At 37.3% G+C, this 22,648-nt stretch overlaps 1 protein-coding gene across 1 annotated transcript in view; it reads left to right on the top strand.

The window, feature by feature from the left end:
- Window positions 1–9,885: 9,885 nt before the first annotated feature.
- The window catches only part of FSHR (follicle stimulating hormone receptor), a 198,683-nt gene continuing 185,920 nt past the window's right edge, over window positions 9,886–22,648 (top strand). The window contains exon 1 of the mRNA XM_525753.6: window positions 9,886–10,178. Within this exon, the coding sequence (XP_525753.2) occupies window positions 10,027–10,178 (152 nt within the window). The 5' untranslated portion in view covers window positions 9,886–10,026. The remainder of the gene's footprint in view (window positions 10,179–22,648) is intronic.

Here is a 22,648-nt window from a genome sequence, read left to right on the forward strand (position 1 = left end):
CTCCTTATGTCAAAACATAAGACATATGATTTCCATATTAGTGTACCCCAATTCCCAAACATGCCCCCCTTCAATTTCTGCTTACTTTGAAATCTAGACATGTGGGGATAAAAACAGTCACCTATAGATCATTTGCTACAACTAAAATGTGATGCAAATTTACTCCATTTTATTTTTAAAAGAGACCAAGACTTCTCTCTACAAAAAATTAAACTAATCCGAGAATTTCAGAATCCACTTTGTTCATCTAAAAGCAGCACTAAATTCCCCAACAAGCTTACAATTACATTTTCCCCCCACCTGTGATAAGTTTTCACAGTAACATTTTTGTTGTGTAAATTGGCCCATACACTTCACTTGTTATCCAAAGTGGTCAAGGACAAGTCAAAGAAGGCGAATCTTCACTCTGCCGGCAACAGGTCAGCCCTGACCTCCTCAAGTCCTGAGTGGGAGAATGGGTTCAAAAGGGGAAGTGCAGGTGAGTGAAGGTATGTGTTGCCAATGGCAGAATTGTGGCAGACAGCTGAGGCATGGTCAGTGGCGTGGAGGTCCAAATATCCATATAGTCAGAGTTGTCTGTACACCCCTTCACCATGTAAGCAAACTGAAAAATTGCCATGAAAAAGGCCCACTTTTGCAGTGATGAGCAGTCTACTTCTCCCTTTCATGACAACAGCTGTGAGGAGAATGTTATCATACATTCACACTAGTCTCTCTTACAGTATTTCCACATGCTTCTCTCATTTTGTCTTCGTGAGAACCCTGTAAGTGTTCACACCCCCATTTTGGAGAAGAAGAAATACACCTCCAGATAATTGCAATGTCCTGAGATTCTACAATAATGACAAAGCTATGACTGGAGCCCAGATCTCCAACTCCAGCATACTGTTCCTTCCTTTGCTGGTTGTTGACCTCCTCCCAACACTCTGAGTACTCTGTCAAGTGCCTCTCCTCAGCCTCCACTGCCAGTATCCAGTGAGCTTACCCTCCACAGGTCCAGCACTCATCACCAGCAGACAGCCAGGTGCAATTGTGTAGGTCGTGCACTGCTCAGCCCAAGAGGGTTCATTAACATTATGGCTTACATGACTGTCCTGTCTCAGTAAGCTAAAGGTGTGCCATGTCCCAACAGGCCAGGTGTGGCTCGTTGTAGAGCTGGTATGCTAGCCTCCTATATAATATCCTGGTACATTTACATAATCCCATCTAATTCTATCTATATGCTCTATCCTTAATTTGTATTATACGGCATAATATAATAATTTACATTATGTGGTATAATTTATATGGTATAATATATAAATTATATGATAAAGCAATAAAATATGAAAGCTTAATGTGTAAAAGAGCAAGGTTCTAATATTAATAATAATGTGAATTTAAGGATGCTAACTGGAAATATTTAGTGTTCAAAGATTATCATGTTGTACTAAAAATTCACAAGCTACATCTTTATGGTCTCACCATATTACAAGGAATTTTTATTCCTGCCACAAATCTCATAGTATACATTTTAAAGCCTATAATATTATAGTATGCCTACACTACATTCACAGAAACAATCAAAAATAAAGGATAATGTGTTAAATAGAAAAGGAATTTGTTTTTTAAAATAAATATAAACCTACCAAATAAGAATTTCTGAATGGCGAATAAATGTCTTTGGTCCCTTCATAATGACATAATTTTAAAAAGACCAACCTACATTATTTTCCCTCTTGGGACAGCAACATGCTTAGTCAGTAATTGAACAAATTTCTAAAGGCTAAAGATGAGTCTTCAACATTATTGTTGTCAGTCTCTCTATTGGTTGGCCTAACTTGTACTTTGAAAAACAATAATAAAGAAAGCAAGTATTACCAAGCATGGACAAAGATGTCCTCTAAGTGCTTGGGTACCTGTGGTAAATTGTTGGCAGAAGTGGCTGTCTTTATTTCTACCTTTGTTTGCACACCACTTTGCAATGTGACATTGTGTTTCTCTCCTCAAGAGGTGGGGTCAACAGAATCTGGTTGACTCCTTGAATCTGGTCTGGGCTTTGTGACTTGGTATGACCAATAGGCCACAGCAAAATTATGTATGGTATGGCAGTTCTGAGCCTCTTGGAATGCCATCAGATGAATACCACCAAGGCAGTCTGCTGGGGAATGTGAAGCACAGCTAAGTTATCCCGGGTGAAGTCATCTGGCACCAGCCAGATCCCAGCTGACTCAATAGCTAACCACAGTCAAGTCTAAAACTGCTCAACTGAACCCAGACCAAACTGCTGGCCCCCAGAATCACAAATAAAATGAATACTGGTTGTTTTCAGACATGATGATTTGGTGTTGTTTGTTAAGTATAAAAATCTAACTGTTTCAATACATAAGAAAGAAAACAACATCATCTTACATTCTTTTTTCCTTTGAGATGGAGTCTTGCTCTGTCCCCCAGGCTGGAGTGCAGTGGCGCAATCTCGGCTCACTGCAAGCTCCGCCTCCCAGGTTCACGCCATTCTCCTGCCTCAGCCTCCTGAGTAGCTGGGACTACAGGCGTCCACCACCATACCCAGCTAATTTTTTTGTATTTTTAGTAGAGACGGGGTTTCACCATGTTAGCCAGGATGGTCTCGATCTCCTGACCTTGTGATCCGCCCACCTTAGCCTCCCAAAGTGCTGGGATTACAGGCGTGACATCATCTTATATTCTTTAGATTAAGTTTCCTTTTGACAGAAAAGTCATCAGTACAAATGTTCCTACCTCAACTCATTCTACACTCCTACTTGTAAGATTTTATTTTTTATATAGCAACTTTCACCACTGTTAGGATGGCTTTCTTTCCAGCCAAATAGATACACAGGTGTTTTCCAATTGACCCCAGAGACCTTACCTTCACATGACTACCTTAAAAAGGAAAAAAAAAATTGACCCGGAAATTAATTTCACAGATTTGTTTATAAACCAGTTCAATTATCTAACCGGTGACAAATCTTCTCTGATTTATAATTATATACAGTTCTATGAAACCATGAAAGTCCAAGAAATAAAATCTGCCTGAAAGATCTATTTAGTCCTGTAGCCCTGTGGTGTAAAAATGTGCTACTGCCTCATTGTTGAGATTTGAGATCTTTGAGATTTAGGAAACTTTAAGTTATAAAATCATAAAGTTAAAATGGACCTTGACTTTCCAATACAATTCCTAACAGATAGATTCCTAAGATGTGAATCATAATCATAACCATCATAATCATCACTACCTAATGTTTGCATAGTTCTTAATCCCTATGGAAGTCTGAGCAACCTGAAGGCAGTGCCAAATGCAAAGGGTCCTCTGAAATAAGGAATAACTAGAAAATAACCTCAAAAGAAAGTTCTTCATAAAGTAGAAAAACCGTGAGGACACGCAAGGAGTGCTAGTGATAAGTTTAAAAGAATAAAGGTGGTCAGGTGGGAGATTTACAGAGGTAGAAAAAGGTTCTGTATTCCACATAATTTTTAAGGGATGAACACTTAGTAATAAGGCATTTAATTCCAGTTTATCACCACTAATCTCCTGCTAAGATGTTAAAGCCTCGTTTTCTATACATGATTCCCTTTTATATCAGAGGAGTTATTTTTTCCCCCTTTTGCATCTAATACTGCAGCCAAACGTTGTTGCCACAACTGCTATGCCCAATTCTCTAATTCTAGTATGAGTAGCCTTTCTCCTCACTCTGGAAGAAGAATGCAACTCCAGATAGCTGCTTCAGAGAGCAGGCCGTATATATTCACGCCCTAAAACACTTTCTGTCTGGCCAGACTCTCATAAAGCTCATGTAACTTAAGGTAGAGTTAAACAACCCAGAACAACACTGTAAGTTCTAGTCCCTGAGGTAAAGCAACTGAGGTTGGAGGTTATTCTAGAATGAAAATCCAGACAAAATGCAGCACATTTAAAACTATGTCAGATAAGGAATGGCTGAAGGAATTGGAGATTGCCTCAACAAGTAAAAAAGATGATTCAAAAAGTACCAAATAGCTGGTGATGTGCTGGAACCAGCTCCTACCAGCTCACAAGAACAGATTGCTAAATGGGAATTTTGCAGGCTGGTTGGCATCACGTGGGTAGCTTGATATAAGCTGCAGAGGGAGAGGTTACACCATGGAAATTAACGAATGCTACAAATGAGTTTTTTTTCTGGAGAGCTGGTTGTTGAGCATTTACTAGCATATCTGTGAAGTTAGCTGTCTTCAATTATTTGGGGCCTTTTTCTGGAAAGAGATTATACTTGGTTATACACAATGCTTCTCAAGGCTTTGCAATACAGTATCTGCAAAAGCAAAGAAAAATAAACCCCTAGGAGCTCCAGTGACACGGTGCAGACTGGCAAGGAATCTAAGCAAATATTGAATGTATAAAATAATGAGGATATATAATAATGTAAAACTAAGATCCTAGACAACAATAAATGCATGTTACCTAACCAGCAAATAAACTTAACAATGTAAAGTTTATGTATTTATTAGAAGGGGAGTTAGAATACTGATAAAATTAAACTGCATTAAGTAAAAGGTATAAGTATACAGTAAAAGCATAATGTCAAAGATAAAAATTTGAGAGTAACCATAAACATTCATAAAGAAAGTATAAAACTTGCAAAACAGTAAATGAAACAAAATAAAACAAGAAAACAAAAAGCAATTTAAAAACACAGCACACAAAAACTCAACAAATAAAAAGCATAAAAGGAAAAAAAAGCATGTAAAACTAGAACAAATAGCACGTTGCATAGTAGAAAAACAAGCATTTATAGAGATCAATATTATATAGAGCAATAAATGTAAATGACTAAGCTCACCTGTTAAAAGAATGAGATTGTAGAAATGGATTAAAACACAAAATTCAGTGAAGTGATTATGAAAGACATGCCTAGAACATAAAGACACAGAAAGGTTGAAAGTACAAAGGTAGAAAAAGCTGGTATATCTATATTAGTATCACATAAAATAGACTTCAAGATAAAAGGCAGTATTATGAGTAAAGTAAGATGTGACAAAAGATAGAAGGTTTAATTCACCAGGTATACCATTCTAAATGTTCATGGCCCAAACAAAATAGCCTTGAAATATATAAAGAAAAACTAAAACTGACAGAACTGTAGAGACCTGGATCATCCGAATCATGTGAAATTTCAACAGAAATACTTCAATTAGTTTAAGTAAAACTTAAAATGTTAGTAAATATATAGATTTTAGGAAAATAAGCTGAATTTATGGGGCAAAAATAGAACCTGAAAACAAGTAAACAGAGAATGTTGATTCTTCTCAAACTCACATTAAGTATTTGTAAAAATTAACTTGTGTCCTAAGCCATAAAACACATCTCAACATGTTTGGGGGAAAAATAGAATCAACACAGACAACATTCTCTGACCATTATGCAATTAATTTGGAGGTCAATAAACAAAAAAAGATAAATTTAAATATTTCTGAAGTTTGTAAATTTCAAAAACACACCTCTCAATTATCTATGTGCCAAAGAAGAAATTGTAATGGGAAATTGAGAAATATTTAAAAATAAATTGTAATGAAAGATCTACCTATCAATACTTGTAGAAGATGGCCAAGGCAGAAATCACAGAAAAATTTACAGCTTTAGTATATTATTAGAAAGGAAGAAAGGCTGAAAACTAATAATCTGACATATAAATAAAACGTTTTAGAAAGGAACAACAAAAAAGGAAAAAATAAGTGCAAAAATCATGGAAACAAAACATAAAGATAGAATTGGATCAGCAAAGGGTAAAGGCAAAAGTTCGTTCTTTGAAAGAACAAGAAAAATAAAGAGAATTTTGGAAAGGTTGATTAATGAAAAGAAACTAGACAGAAATAAACAAGTCTAGAAATTGTTTAGAATAGATTTAAAAAGAGAATACTAAAAATCTTTGTGACAGTAAATTTTAAAACTTAACTAAAATGAAAAATTCCTAGAAAAAATATAATTTAATAAATTTAAGAAGAAATAGAAAGCCTGAATCATCTAATAACAATTAAAGAAGTTGAATCAATATGTTTAAATTTTCATACATACACTAACACACACAAACATGCACACAGACACACATATATACACACAAATATAAACCGAGGCTCAAATGGTTTTTTAGGCAAATACAGGCATACTTTAAAGGAATAGATTACTTTAATCTGAAACAGTTTTTTTTCCCTAAGAATAAAATGAGGGGGATTATAACCCAATTCAGACTATAAGGCAAACGTAACCATGACACCAAACTATACAAGGACAACATGAGAAAGAAAACTTAGGAATTAATTATGCACTAAAAATTACTCATAATTAAGTTACAAATAACTTATGAACATAGATGCAAAATTTCTAAATAAAGTATTAGGAAATGTGTAGTTTAATAGTATATAATCATTATTGTAGCCCGGGGGCGATGGCTCTCACCCATAATCCCAGAACTTTGGGACACCAAGGTGAGCAGATCACCTGAGGTCAGGAGTTCGAGACCAGCCTGGCCAACATGGTAAAACCTGTCTCTACTAAAAATACAAACATTAGCTGGGCATGGTGGCGGGTGCCTGTAATCCCAGCTACTCAGGACACTGAGGCAGGAGAATCACTTGAACCCATGAGGCAGAGGTTGAAGTGAGCCGAGGTCACATCACTGTACTCCACTCTGGGTGACAAGAATGAAACTCCATGTCAAAAAAAAAAAATTATTATTGTAAAGAAAGAGTAGAAAGAGAGGAAGAAGGAGAGAGAGAAGAAAAGGAAGTTGGAGTCAGGGAAGAAAAGGAGGAAGGAGGAAGGAATTGAAAAGAAAGAAACTCTCTACACATACACACATACACACAATTATTTAGATATGGATAATTGTTTGCATAGAAAATGTAATAAGTGGCTGGGTATGGTGGCTCATGCCTGTAATCCCAGCACTTTGGGAGGCCGAGGCAGGTGGATCACGAGGTCAGGAGATCGAGACCATCCTGGCTAAGATGGTGAAGCCCCGCCTCTACTAAAAAATACAAAAAATTAGCCAGGCATGGTGGCGGGCACCTGTAGTTCCAGCTACTCAGGAGGCTGAGGCAGGAGAATGGCGTGAACCTAGGAGGCAGAGCTTGCAGTGAGCCAAGATCGAGCCACTGCACTCCAGCCTGGGTGACAGAGCAAGACTCTGTCTCAAAAAAAGAAAGAAAGAAAGAAAGAAAGAAAATGTAATAAGGTAATTTAGATATAAGATAAATATCCCAAAATTAATTGCATTTTTACAATATGACAACAAACATAAAATGTGATTTTAAATATTGATTTCATTTATAACAGCATAAAACAGGATGTCATCAGGAAACACATTTAAGATATTAGGACATATATGGAAGAAAGTATAAAGCTTTATTTAAAGACATCAAAGAAGGGCTTAAATAACATGGTGCTATACCATATTCATGGATAAGAAGACTTGTTATCTTAAAGGTGATAATTTCTGCCCAGATTAATCTATATAATCAATATAATTCCAAACAAAATTATACCAGGGTGTTTTCAAGGAGTGTAATAATCTGATGCTAAAATTTAGTCATAGGTCCAAAATAGGCAAGATACTCCTATAAGAAATAAGATAGAAGTGTTTTCTTACTGTATATCAAGACTTACTTTAAAGTTGTAGTAATTAAGACAGTATAACATTGGTGTAATGTAGAAAAAAGAACAATGGAATATAAAAAAGCTTAGACACAAACCCATGCAAAATAGTTACTTGAGATAAGAGAAAGGTAGTTTTACAAGTGAGAAAAGAAAAGAGGGACCATTCAATAAATGGTTTTGGGACAAATGTTTATCCATGTGGATAAAACCATTCTGCCATCAGATAAAAAACAAATTGAGTCCTTTACTCACACCCATAAATATCAATGCCAAATAGATCAAAGGCCAAAATGTACACAGCAAAACTAAAAAATTTTAGAGAAAATATAAAATAATATTTTCACAACCTCAGGATTTTAAAAATTACAGGAGAATGAAAACATAAATTATGGTATATTTATGCAATGGAATATCATACAGTAGTATAATATTAATAAACTACAGGTACACCTAACAGGTACAAAATTAATAAACTGCAGGTACACATAACAACATGGTTATTTCTTTAAAATGTCTAGTTAGTGTAAAATAGTAAGCAGCAAAATACTGCTAAAAGAGTGATAGACTTTGTAAAAATGTAAAAACAAGCAAGAAATTAAATAATATATTCTTTGGAGATACATTTCGTGACAAGATTAATTTTACAAAACAAATGAAATAATAACCACAAAATTCAGATTAATGGTCACCTTGGGCATAGGAACACAAGAAGGTAATAAAGGAAAATCAACTAAGTAGATGCAACAGGACTGGCTATGTCCTTTATTCTCCAGCCCGCAATTGTTTGTTGCATTATTATGCTTAATAATTTACACTTATGTTACCTATAAGTTGTGAATACGACATAGCATTTAAAATTAAAATCTCAATTTTAAAAAGATTTCTGCTTATTATACTAAGACTAATTACAGAGCTCTCCAAAAGCTAGAAGGGGACTTATGGGGCAGAGGAATTGGGTAAAAAGTTTAATTGGTAGTGAGTTTCTTGTCAATGGAGTTATTCAAGTACAGATGAGAAAATCCGTTTAAATTAATATGAATACTTAAGCATTAGTTGGTTGATTGAATTAACTTCCTTCTACATCTGAAAGACTATAATTCCTTGGATCAGTTGTTGAACAAACTAATTTAACCATTCATGTTAGCCAATTTGTTAAAAATATGAAGTCCATATAGATACTGCCTTTGTCTGCCAATTCCAGAATTAGAATAAACCAGTTGCTCCCAGAAAAATCTAGGGATCAACTTTGCCCCCCAAATCACTTGCTTCTGTTTTTTTCTTAATAATTTAATCATTCTTTACATGGTTTTCCTTGGTAAGGCAGGGGAGAGGGAAGGAGGGGTGGGATAAGTATGTATTTTTAACATTTTCATGAAGCTCAATTTTATGCAACTAATTATCTAAAGATAGTATTGAAACTAATTTTAGCAGGTAATAAGTTGTGGGCAGGATCTTAGAGAATATTCTGCCTTTTAATCTTCATAGATTCTAGAATTGAAAGTAGAAAGCCACTTTTCTAAAAGTGTTGCCAAACGTTCCTCAGATCCCTCACCATCGAGGAGGGGAATGCCAACAAAAGTGCTGGGCTGTCACCTCAGGGAACATTTAAAAGTAAGTTAAAAGCATAGATTAAATAAATTCATTTATGCCAACTGCCAAAAGGCAAGGGCAATCTTCAGAGCCTGGAAATGCGAGAAGGCAGGCAGGATATGCACGAGGGGGTGGATGTGCTGGCATTTACTAAATCCCCACTGGAAACATAGCACATTTCTTAGATCACTCAGTTCAGTCAATTATCGCTACAGATAACCCTATCAGAAGTACCTCCCACCTACGGAAATCTGCCTAAGGTTTGCTAACCCACCTGCCTGTTTCTGAATAGTGCCATTTTTGGCATAATTACAGCAAAAAAAGAGGATCATTGAATGCAACCCAGAAGGGCTGGTTTTCTCTCAGGTGGGCTGGTTGAAGAAATTGATGCTGAAGACTGAAGGTCCCAGCCCTTCACTTATTAGTACCCCTCTTAGTGATGTGTCATATTGTGGGTTGTGTCTTTTTTGGAGAAAGTCAATCATGTCACTCTGTTGAGAAGAGAATGGTGAACAGCAAGGAGACTTTTGCAATGAAATAATACAAACTTTTCCAGCATGCCTAATGGTTCTATTTGCTGTGTGCCTTAGGTCAGGGTGTAAGAAACCCAATCTTGAAGGAAAACAGAGTAGCTTATCTTGCCCGGAAGTAACAACAACAAAAAAAGCATCCCTTGGTGGGTCACGTGACCCTACCGGTTCTCAAGTCAGATCTCTTCTCATAAGGGCACTGTGTGGAGCTTCTGAGATCTGTGGAGGTTTTTCTCTGCAAATGCAGGAAGAAATCAGGTGGATGGATGCATAATTATGGCCCTGCTCCTGGTCTCTTTGCTGGCATTCCTGAGCTTGGGCTCAGGATGTCATCATCGGATCTGTCACTGCTCTAACAGGGTTTTTCTCTGCCAAGAGAGCAAGGTGACAGAGATTCCTTCTGACCTCCCGAGGAATGCTGTTGAACTGTGAGTATCAGAGGGAGCGGGAACAACTGCATGGCTGGCATTTGTGCATTGCGTACTATTATTATTTTTACATTAGGCTGATATCTGTTAGACTGAAATATTTCTGCCCCTTGACCGAAGTCCTGAATAAAACAACTAAGTCCCCAGCCCAACCCTCCTGCCTGTGGCTTTCCAAGAATCTTAGATGAGAGTTTGTATCAGCATTTGTCAGAGAACGGCAGTGCCAGAGAACCCGAATCCAAAGGCAAAGGGAAAAGTTTTGTCTTTTCAATGCATTTGCTCTTGGGTTTCATACTCTCTTTAGTGGAACTAGAAAAGGAAAATGAAGGCAAAGTAGAAACTTAGGAGACCCAGAATTGGAGGCAGAAAGGCAGCTTTGATCTAAGCAGAATACACAAGGTATGTCTCCAGAGGACACTGAATCTAAAAGGCCATAGTCTTTGTCGTTTTGAAGGCAGCAGCAAATAATTCCTGAACTGAGATTCTGCTTTTAGGGGTAAAAAGGAGGTGGTAGAGAAGAGAAAGGGTGTGAAGAAAGAAAGAAAGATAGGAAAGACACAGAGAGAGGGAGAAATACAGGAAAATCTTTTACACAACTGGAAAAAAATGTGATTAATAAGTTAGAAATTTACTTAACTATTTTAACAGGATGTAGACTCCTAGAGTTGGCCAAGAATTTAGACACCATCCTACTCTCTCTTTCTTTTGCAAATTAGGAATCGGGTGTCTGAAGAGTAAAGAGGATTTTCCAAACTCTCGTGGTGAGTTGAGATGGAGCCAAAAGTAGAAATCAGGCCTTTTGACTCACAGTCTACTGTTTTGTTTTGTTTTTTTTTTTGTTTTGTTTTCCCAACCCACTGTGACTGACTCCATTAGAGCAACAGTGAGGGAAGCCTGAAGTAATTGTTCAGTTACTGCTTCCCCTGAGAACTGGCAAGTTGGGACTCAGGGATTTTAGATACTCTCTGTGTTTTTATTGCAAGGATTTTAAACAGAAGCCTGTTTCAACCTTTGTCACTTAAAGCTGTGGATGATTTGCATTTAATTGAAGAAGGTGGTCATCTCTTTAGTTCACCAATTGCCATATTGACACTGAAACATGTTGGTGTTGCATTTCAGATTTTCACTCAGGGACATTGAGTTGCAGACTTGCAGACCTGATTGATTCTGTTTGCCACATTTCCCCTTAACATCTCAAGTCTTCAGTCCTTATCCAGAGGCAGCTGCAGAGGCAGGGAAAATAACTGGCCAGCTCTGTGTTTTGGCTACACTGTCTCAGATTAGACAGCTACTCCTGATTATGCTGAAGAATGTGCCCATGCACAAAGACAGTCTGATTTATTAGGTAAATATAAGCACAGGAGAAGGCCAATGTACCTGAGCTCCTATAAGTCATTTGCTCCTAAGTGACTTTCAATGATTACTTAACCCCTTCTGAGCCTCAAGTTCCTCATTTCTGAAGCCATTTTAGTACAACCTGCTTGGTTGAATTGTTGTGAACACTAAAAGATATAGATGACCCCTACACCCTAATTTCCACCTCTCCTGGACCTACTCCACTTTTTCCAATGTTTCCATGTGGCTCAAGCAGTGTCATCCAGTTGATAAAACAAACAGACCCAAACAAGTTTTAATTTTAGGGTGATTCCACACTAGCCTGTCTGCTTTCTGAAATCTCATTATCAGAAGAGAGATTTTCTTTTTTCATTCTGCAGAGAAAACATAGGCCAAAAAAGAGAAAATATGGAGGGAAAAAGGGAAAAAGAGAAAGAAAAGAAAGAAGAAAGAAAAGAAAATCCACCCCCACACCCTAAAGCTTCAGGGAGTATATTTGTATGAATTACTATGAGAGGATATGAATTTTTGAAAAAAAGTAATGCTAAGGTATAAATGACTAAAACACATCTCTGGCCAAGAGCATTTTGCAACTAAGGAAAGAGAGAATGAGATGTTGAGATAGTATGGAAAGAGACTGTGTGAGAGAGTGTGATGAACAGAGCACCAGAAACAAATTTCACATTCTTGACAAAGGCTAGCTCTAGGTCAATTCCTTACTTCAGTGTACGTATTAGAGGACAAAGTTGCATAAAACTAAGAAAAGGAAAGAAAGTTCCTGCCAGGTGTTAGGATTTTCCTCCACCTAAGGAATGAGTATAGTTAAGAGCTTTAGAAGCTCTCTCAAATACCCAGTCTTAAGAAGATTCTGTCTTCTGCACACCCATTGGTAGGGCTTGAGTTGGACCATCTTAGAGTTTGGCTTTGCAATCTTCTTGGAAAGGTGTACTGAGGTGAGAAGAGAAATGTTGCTTTGTCTATTAGATTTTAAAAAAGGAAAATTATTTCAGGTCAGTGTGTTAATCACTGAAGAGCAGATAAAATGTCAAGTGAATTACAACTCAGACATACTGTTAGAATGAGAGAGCAATTACCTTTATTTTTGCTTCCTTAAAAAGACTGAATCAAGGTTATCTAAGTAAATGGCAGAAGAGGGATGAAATGGACTGTTCAACTAAGTATCTCTAATTCACCTTACAATCTTCCAAGTTTGCGTATTAACTTCAATGATTACATGAGGTGTAGGTGGATGGATTATTGAACTTCATTGACTGCAATTGCTTAATCCATCAACATGTCAAAGCTTCATTGTTACTCAGGCTCACTGGGTGGAAAACAATTCCTACATTTTACTATGTACATTTTTATCCTATCATTCCATTCACCTTGCAGCAGTTTCATTTCATTTGATACATCTGCCAGGTATCACGAAAGATTGCTAATTTCCTATGATCTGCACATGCTGATATTAATGCTAAAAGAACAGAAGCACCATCAACAGGCAAGTAGATTTCATTTACTAAGGAGCTCCTACTATTTGCTTTATGCAGTATGTTTTGTACATACTACTTCATTAAAACTTCACCAAAAACTGCAAGTTTGGAATTATTGCTCTGTTTTTCAAATAAGACAAACCAAAGCACAAAAAAGTTGAGTAGCTCTGGCAATTATCCCTGCAGCTCCTGGATGGCAGAGCTGGGATCCAAATTTGAATCTTTTATATCTCCTCTGCATGCCATGTGAAATGAACATCATCTGACTCTATACCTTTCTTATTCTGAAAAAAAAAAAAAAAAAGAGTAATCCTTTACATTTTAAACCAGAAGTCAGCTTTATGGGCTATACCACTTCTTGCAACTACTCACCTCTATCACAGTAGCAGAAAAGCAGCCATAAACAACATGTAAATTAATGAACATGGACATGTTCCAAGAAAACTTTATTTATGAACACAGAAATTTGAATTTCATATAATTGTCATGTCACAAAAAAAAGCATTATTTTGATTTTTTTCAACCATGTAAAAAGGTGAGAAAGATTTTTAGCTTACTGGCCATAGAAAAACATGGGGCAAGCCAAATTTCGCCCATGGACTATGTATTGCCCACTTCTGATTTAGACAATAGCTGAGAGAGTGGGTTAAGTATTACTAGTTTGAGTGGGGTTTAGGCAGCCTGAGGCACCATGGCACCATGGCACCATGGAGAAAGTACTAAACTAGGGGAGCAGGGTCACTCACGGGCAGCCTTTAGCTGGTTCTGATGAGTCAGAGATGGTGGAGTATAGTGTTTAGAATCTGAGATACCTGAGTTTAAACCCAGGATGTTCCATTAAATTTTAGCTCTGTTATCTGGACCTTTGGCTGTATAATGGAAATCACCATGTGTGCGTAACCGGCAGAGATGCTATGAGGATTACATGAGACAATGTGGGTGAAACACTTTGCACAATATCTCTCATGTTGTTATTGTTGTTGATGATAATAATGTTGCTCTCAACTGTAAAATATTAGGCAAAAATTATCTACCACAGAGGGCTTTCGTGAGGACCAAGTCAGTCAAGAGATATGAGACTGATTTTGGAAAATTGATATAAAGATCTTTATAACTCTGAGGTAGTTTACAACCTCCCATTTGTTTAAGAATAATCTCCTCCCAGGGTATCTAGCACTTAATCTCCATGGACTTACTTTCTGGGTAAGAAAATGTGTCCCTTAACGCTGTCCATATTTGTCAAGAACTCAGGGAGCAGGTTCATTCTGACTATAGTCAAAGGAATTTTGGTTTCTGACTTCTCTTAGAAACTCAGCTTCACCTAGAGGCAGTCAGTGGATCTAGAAAAGTGCCTTTGATCTTACTTTATTCTTCCTGCAGTTAGAATTCCTAAGGAGAATGCAAACACCCATTCTACATCTGAAATTTGAAGTCTAGGCAACAGTATGGACGCAATGATGTTTTTCTTCAGCAGGGTCAGATGATTATAATACTAAAGAAGAAAAGGGTCTATTGATGGTCATTCTTGTCTTAAGGAAACCTGTCCTGGGATTATATTATAGGCTGCCTGTGTTAAACCTTGTCCTTATAGCAAGTTCCCATATCTCATTGCAATCTCATTTCACTAGCATTTACTTCTAATTATCAAATTATCTTTTCCTCTTTTTATTTTCTTTCTTTGCCTTACATTCCTTATTTTTTCATCCTGGTTTAGATCTCCATATTCCATAATCACAGATTATTATTAGGAATTTTAAAGTGTGTCTAGGTTAGTCTTTGTTTAATAGGTCCTTAGTTCAGAGGGATGTATCAATCGTGTACAAAAAGGGTAGCCTTTGCTATACCAAGGCGTTCTGTGATGTCTTAAGAGTGAAACAGAGTTTTTGATGTTTGCAAACTGAGCCACTTTTCTAAGAGTATTCTGAGGATTAACATTCCACAGAGGTCACTTTGGGAAAGGCTGGTCTATCCAACCCCAGCCATCAGGATAAATTCCTTCTAAAGTCTGAACCACAACCCAGGCCTCTTGACTCTCAGATTCAGAGTTCAATATCACATCTAGAAAAGGACTCTTGGATGCGTTTTTATTGCTTTGTGCCTGACAAGTAGGTATTTTAAAGTGTGCTGTGTTCTCATGAAGGAGATGGTTCTGAAGTATAGACTATAGGTAACCATGAGGTAACCAGGTATTACCTGTTCTGAGGTGAAGAAAGAGAAAATAAAACAATGGATTACAAAACTATAAAAACCATTCCTAACTTCCTCATTTGTTGAATGTTGACAGTTTACTTCTCCTCATCATATAGGTTTCAAACTTTTCTGGTTACCCATCTAATCAGTTTACAAGTTCCTTTCATATTTCTGCTACTAATAATAATATTCTTTTTTAAAAAAAATTACCATTATCTTTGCTTGGGCCCTGGCAATCTAAATCCTGGATTATATAATTACTTCCTAATTTATGTCTTTCTTATCAATCCCTCTTTTCTCCAAACTAGCCTGCACACTGTCATTCTATTTTCTCCATAAAACACCACTGCCACCATGTTGTGATTTCCCAGTTCAAAAACATTCAATAGCTCATCTTTCTGACTTTACCTCTCTTTATTCTCCAACAGGAGCCTACTCCACAGGGCTCAAGCATAGTTTGTGCATTTCTACCTCTTTGTGTCTTTATGTTATGCCTCTTGTTTGTACTTTTCTCAGTTTATTCTTTGTTTCTTGAAATTCAGCCTTATTATAATCTTGCTCAAAGGTTGCCTCTTTCATGAAGTCTTCCCTTACCACTCCGTCTTTATTTAAACTTGCTTTCATTCAAACACTGGTGCAGTTCATTTCACACTTAATCTTGCCTTGCGTTTAATTTTTCATGTGTGTCTTATTTCCTCAACTGTAGTGAAAATTTCCTTTGTACACCTTAGTGTGTCTGGTTCAATACGATGTGTATTCTGGACGCTTAATTACAGGTAGTACAAATGATTCGATAAATCAGGAGGAATTACATCTGTTTATTTGCTCTGCTCCTCAGTATTGAATAAAGAATTCTTATAAAAGATGATTATTACTTTCTCCTGCAGTGAACTAGTATAGGATCGGATAGCTTTCTTATTTTCCTTGCTTTTTTATGTGTTTGTTTTAAGAAAATTCCTGTGTGTCATTCCAGAATCCATTAATTTATACAGAAAGAAAGAGACGTTGACTAGAAACAAGGTCTACTGAGTTAAAAGTTGAATATTCTATACTCTAGGCACATCATTCAATTCTCTTGACTTACGTGATAATACTTGCCTCTCTATACCTAACAAAAATATTGAAAAGAGGAAAGTGATTTTGCCCAAACAAAATCACTTTAAACCAGAAAGAAGTGTTCAAAAAATATAATTTTTGCCAATTAAGGTCAGATTCTAGACCCTGAATTTTAAGTTTTCTATATTCCTCAGATGTACTTTGATTGTTGTAGTTCTCTCTGATTATCAAAGCTGAACACCCCACTGTGCAAATTGCCCTGAGTGCCCATGTTTGGAGTCTCCTATAGCCTTGTTTAGATACTTCTTTGACAGAAACAAACAGCACAGCATTCACACTAATATATACATAATCCTTTCTCTTGACATAAAATCCTGCACCTACTTTTGTGAGAAATGATATGTCTATGTCCAACATTTGGAATTTAATTGGGCTGGGGGAAGGGAGGTTTATATTCCCTGCAGAAGAATAAAAAAAATGACTAAAGGAACAGCTACAGAATGCAGTACCTTGAAAGAGAAAAAGTGGAAATTACATTGCAGGGAAAGAATCCTTTAAAGTAGAAGATGAACTCTATCCTGAGAATTGGCTAAGAGCTATAATTTACAGAGTCATTATTAGCAATTGAAGAGTAGGGGTTTGATAGCAGAGAACTGCACTTGCTTGGTGATGATAAAACCCCCTTGTTTACCTAAAGGTGCACGCTATCCTTCCTCACCCAAGTCCTCTACTCTAAGAAGCTTATGCTTCAGAAATAGGACATTGTGGCAGCAAATGGGAAATTCATTTAACTTTTGATTATCTTTCTCCAAAGCCACTAATTGGGTTATCTAGCCACTGTGGTTGATTGGACTATACTTTTTCTTTAGGCGCTTAGATTTAGACTCTCCAATTTAGCTTTGTTTAGACTAGATTTTAGCTTATATAGCCCACAAGGTCAGCTAGGAAAGAGAGTAATTATTTTTAATTGCCTAGGATCTGATTATAATGAGATATGGATGTTTGTTCTTAATCTGACCTCTCCCTGGAGTATCTCAGAGCATGTTTTGTATCTCTGACCTGAACATGCCATTACCTTGTTCTTTCGTATGAAATAGGCTGGCTGATCTGAAAATCTTCAAAGGATATGTAAAATAATATTTGAATAAAGCAGCCAAACACGTGCTATGCACTTGAATTCAATTATACTTTTAGTCTTCAGAGTGACATGAGCCCTTTTTTGCATCTCATCTCTCAGACCTTTTTCAGCAAGAGTCAACATAAAGTTATCACAGAGTCCTGTGTCAGAAACCATGAAGAATGCACAGCTGAGCCCATTTTTGTATCTTTCTAATGGCAAGCTTGATGAAAACTTCTAAGAAATAGGGACCTCAAAAGTTTAACTGTTTCGATGCAACAGAAAGATCAACAAATTGAGGATATTGAGAGAAAACTCATCAGTAGATTGATGAAAGTTTGATGTAAAATGACGCTGAGATGTTTTCAATTCTCAAATGCTTTGATTTTACAAGCATCTTCAGGCACCAAACTTCCCCAAACCAATAGGCTTTCTCTAGGCGTCAGATTCCAGCAGCTATGTAATCCTTGCGCTCCTCTGATCTCACTTGTGGGATTTAGAGAGCGAGCATGTTTCCCTTGGGCTGAATAGTTCTGTTATTTTGAGATGCAGCATGGAAAAACCCCACACAAACATCTCTTTCTCTTGATATTTTCAACTTGTTGAGGGGTTTTAAACAAAGAATTTATGAGGGATCCTATCTCCAGCAATGATTTCATAACTAAACAGGGGCTGAAAGGTCTCTGAGCACTGCATCCCTCCTGAATTCTCTTGGAATAAGGACTTGAGAAAGAAAGGCCCCTTATATGAAAGGGCCACATCCTTGAGCACTAGACTTTCTGAAGTGGCTTCGGTTTCAAATATTCTGTCCCTTTAAGAAAGCTTACAAAATGTTGGTTCGTAAGATAGGATTACATCCCTAGAAGATGGCATTGCCTCTTGTGGTTCCTCGTCTTCTCACAATAGTAGCCTCTGAATTGGTCTTTGAGCTTTCCATCTTCTTCCCTCCCAGATCCCTGCTCTGAGATCTTGTCCTGGTTTAATTCCTCTGTGGGTACCAATGCCCAAATTCAGAACAAAAATCCAAAGTCACAAGTTTGGCATTAAGATCCTCTGTATTTTGGCCTCAAATTAACTCTTCTATCTCGTCTCTTCTCTTACATCCTCTCAACCCTATGCTCTATGTGCTATTTTCTACTCCCCAGCTTCCAAATATGTTTTATATTCCCCTGCTCAAGTACTACTATTTTCTCCAGCCTGAATATATTCTCCTACTCCAATATTACTCACCTTTGATACCAAAGAAAAGATGCTCATTTTTCATGAAGTTTTCTTTGAACAGCAAATATTTATTAATTATCTATGTTCAAGGTTCTATATTAGGCACTGGAGAGAAAACAATCAATAGGAAAGGCAAGATCCCTGTCCTCATGAAGTTGCCAAAAAAGAACTCAAACAAGCAGTGACAATGTTTTTCCTTGCTCTTACTTGCAACTATCAGTATCTCTCTCAGAACTCAGAATAGTCATTGTCAAAATCACTAATTTGACAACTAATTGCATGTTGCTTTGTGCAATCTGAAATCATAGATTGTGAGAGCTAGAAGGAATGGATACCTGCCTGCCTGATGCCAGAACAGAGATGATGAGAAGACAGCCATTAGCCTGTCCCATCTAGATTTGCCTTCTTGACCACCATGGGATGATTTCAGGGGCTATATAGGGCCACTTCCAAAATACTCCATTGCTTTAAAGCTAGCAAATCCTTGTTTTATTTTACAAGAAGGGCACAGATCTGAACTAAAATATAATGAACAATCAGCAAATTAATGATAGGGTTCAATGGAAAGGTGTCCAAATATTTAAGTTTGACTAAAAGTTTACAAATTGTCAAAATACAAGAGACTCAATCTTTTCAGTTTGGATAAAGGAGGTTAACACAGAAGGTAGAAAAGAGCACCAAAGGGAAACGTAGGCTGCATTGTTTTCTTTGCCGACTTCACCGTTTTTCCAAAACTACTTCTATTGATAAATACTATTTTATGCCTGTTGGGTAAAAGTTTACCCGTCAATGGGCTGTGTATGCCAGCTTCCCCCAAAGCAGCTGGGATGATGCTGAATCTAGTAAAAGACCAGAGCTAATCTTAACAAAGGCCATAGCCTTCCAAAAATGACACACCTTAAGACATTTTGCTTTGGCATGAGGGGGACAGTAATAAGGAATTACGGAATGCTCTTGAACTTATAAGTAATTTCCTTGTCCTCTAAATTTCAAACTATTTGGCATGGTTATATTAGCTTTAGGGTAGAAAAACAAATTAAATGCAAAAGAATGATCACTGTCTACCATCAGATCACAGCCTGAGCAGGTACCCACAGTCAACAACAAACCCTTGCCACTACCATGTACCCATCAAAGCTAATTTCTCATCAGGGCAGGAAAGGAAGAAACCTTCATTGAATTGCTGTTTGTTTTGTGGGCAAGCAGTGCAGCATTTCTCTAAGTAAATACATTGGAGAGGACATTAGAAAATGCAACAAGAAACATTATTTTAAGTTAGAAAACAAACTGGAAAAGCAATGAAAGAAAATATGACAATTATGATGAACAGCAAAGAGGTCATCTGGAATCCTGCAAACAGTAGCAAAATTGCTTATCATGCCCCTGATTGTGAAAATCTGCTGAACTCCTTTAATAAGAACACATAGTCTTTGAATGGCATCTCATTCCCCCAAACAAATACTAGAAATAAGGGGAAAGAAGTGCAAATAGTTATGCTAGTCAGATAGGAAAATTACAAAGTGGCTCTGGAAGCAGATGTTTGGGGTAAGATTCTGGAGGAAGAAGAGCAACAATAGCAGCAGCAGAAGATTTAAGAACCTCAGCCAAAGAAACAGCTAGGCTGTTTGTTGGGGAATTGCTGCATCAGAATCTTTATGTCTTGACTTGGGCTGGTTGAATTTCCTGGAGAAGATTCTTCCAAATTCCTACTGGAGGATGAAGTCCCGACTACCAGCATTCTGGTGGTTGGGAAAAGAACTAGGGTCTCAGCATCCAACCGTCATAAGTGGCACCTGGCATCCTCAAGTCCAAAAACTCCCTATTTTATGCTCTCTGAAGAATAATTCTTTGGGGTTTTGCTTGGGTGGGTAGGGGCACTCCCCTGACTGTTCTGAGGGGAAAGTCTGGCTGCCTTTTAAATATACTTTCCACCAATCCTCTTTATTCTATCCATTTTACCCGATTTCCACCCCTGCCCCACTCCTAGAGATACCAGTGCCTCCAGTCCCTGAGTGTTTTAGGGATGGTGCAGTATAAATCACTTTGGCTTCCATTTTCTAGAGTCAACCAAGTAACACTTCTCAAACTTTAATGTGCTTGCAAAGTAGAGGAATATATTGTGAAATGCAGATTTTAATTCAGCTTTCTGGGATGCTGTCAGTACTAGTTCCAGAACCACATTTCTCCATCTTTGCAATCCTAAAATTTTCTTGCTCTTGTTCTTCTGTCCTTGTTGCTTTATTCATTTAAAAAACAAATTCCCTTATTGTCTTCTCAGTGGAGTTTCAGGAGGAAACAAATAGTTGTTTATTTAATATGCCATTTCTACCCAGGAATTCCCATTCATTATTCACCCACTCAATCTGGCTCTGTCTCCATAGTTCCACTGAGCTGAAAATTCTTCTCGTCACAGGTACCAAAAAATTTCTCTTTATCTTCCATATGTTTTGTACAGTGGTTATATTACATTTTACAACTCTGAATATAAGAGGAATGTGCTGAATTCATATGGCAGATTCTGTGGTCACTTCTCTGTTCACATTACACGCCTCTCAGGAACATTCCATGCAGTGACCATTCGAGTACTTGACACATGTTCCTTTTTTGACTTTCAGTGTCCGCGATACCACACTAGTTTTCCTCCTATAGCTCAGGCAAAACTTTGATCTCCTCTGCTGAGTTCTCTATTGCTTCTCAGCCTCTAGATGTTGGAGTTCCCAGGCTTCCTCCTGAACCTTCTTCTGTTGTGCATCTGTTCTCTCTGTATGGTGAGCTCATCCAGACAGCTTTAAATATCACCTACATTCAGAATATGTGTGCCATTTCTGACTGCCTTATGGATCCCAAGACATATAATATTCAACTGAAACCTTGACTTCTCCACTTGACTTTTACAAGCATCTCAAAACCAACAAATAGAAAATAGTAACACTTAATTGCCTTCCATTAAGCCCCACAGAATCTCTTCTCCCAGCCTTCATCATCTGTATAAACGCACATGTCACCAAACTGTCACTCCCAAATCCAATCCATCAACAGGTGCTGGGGATTTGACACATAAAATATAGCTCCAAAGTCTTCATTTATCCGTATCTCCCCTACCACCACTATAGCTTAATTCACCATCATCCCTCACCTGGGCTACTGCAACGTCCCCTACCTTTTCCATTTCCTTGTTTCACTTGAATTAACAGTCTATCCCCTATGCAGCAGCTAGAGAGACATTTCAAAAGCATATGACATCCAATTACACAGAACTTCATTTAGAATAAAATTTATTACACTCATGTTTTATGACTGCCTACTATGACAGGCACTGTTTGAGGTGCCAGAGAGTCAGGAGTGAGCAAAACAGACAAAATATCTTTCCTTGTGGAGCTAATGTGCTTTGCCATGACTACAAGGCACCCCATGATTTGACCTCTTCTTGTCACCCTGGACCCCTTTCTACTCTTTAGAAACACTAGGCTCTTTCCTACCTTAGATCTATTTTTCTCTTTCCTCTTCACATCTTTCAGCATGATGAGATGACACGAGATGACTTTTCATCTTTTCAGTCTCTACCCAAATGCCACCTCCTTAGAAGGGTCTTTTTGACCACTCCACTATAATAGCACATAAACTTACTACAACTTGAATGTTTTCATTTCTTTACTTTCCTCCCCACCACTAGAAACTAGAACTAAAGTTGAATGATGGCAAAGATTTCAACATGTTGAATAGTCCCCGGCACAGACTAAACACTCAATACATATATGAGTTGAAAGAATAAATGAAAGGGCTTCTCAAGCAAATAATAACTAGAAGGAAAGACTGAATGTAACAAACATCTAATAAGTCCTACTGTGTCACTATGCTGCATGCCACCTATAGCATCTTGCCCAACAATTCTGCACTGTAGCTATTACTGTCCCTATTTTGGAAATAAGGAAACTAAAATTTAAGAATTAGCCCAAAGTCACTCAGCTTCTCAGTATCAGAATTGAAATTGACATCTCTTATATACCTGATTTTAACATGCCCATTCTTTGTATGAACAAGGAAAAAAAGACAGAGTG

Source organism: Pan troglodytes, chromosome 12 (genome assembly GCF_028858775.2).
Source record: "Pan troglodytes isolate AG18354 chromosome 12, NHGRI_mPanTro3-v2.0_pri, whole genome shotgun sequence".
NCBI classification, from domain to species: domain Eukaryota; kingdom Metazoa; phylum Chordata; class Mammalia; order Primates; family Hominidae; genus Pan; species Pan troglodytes.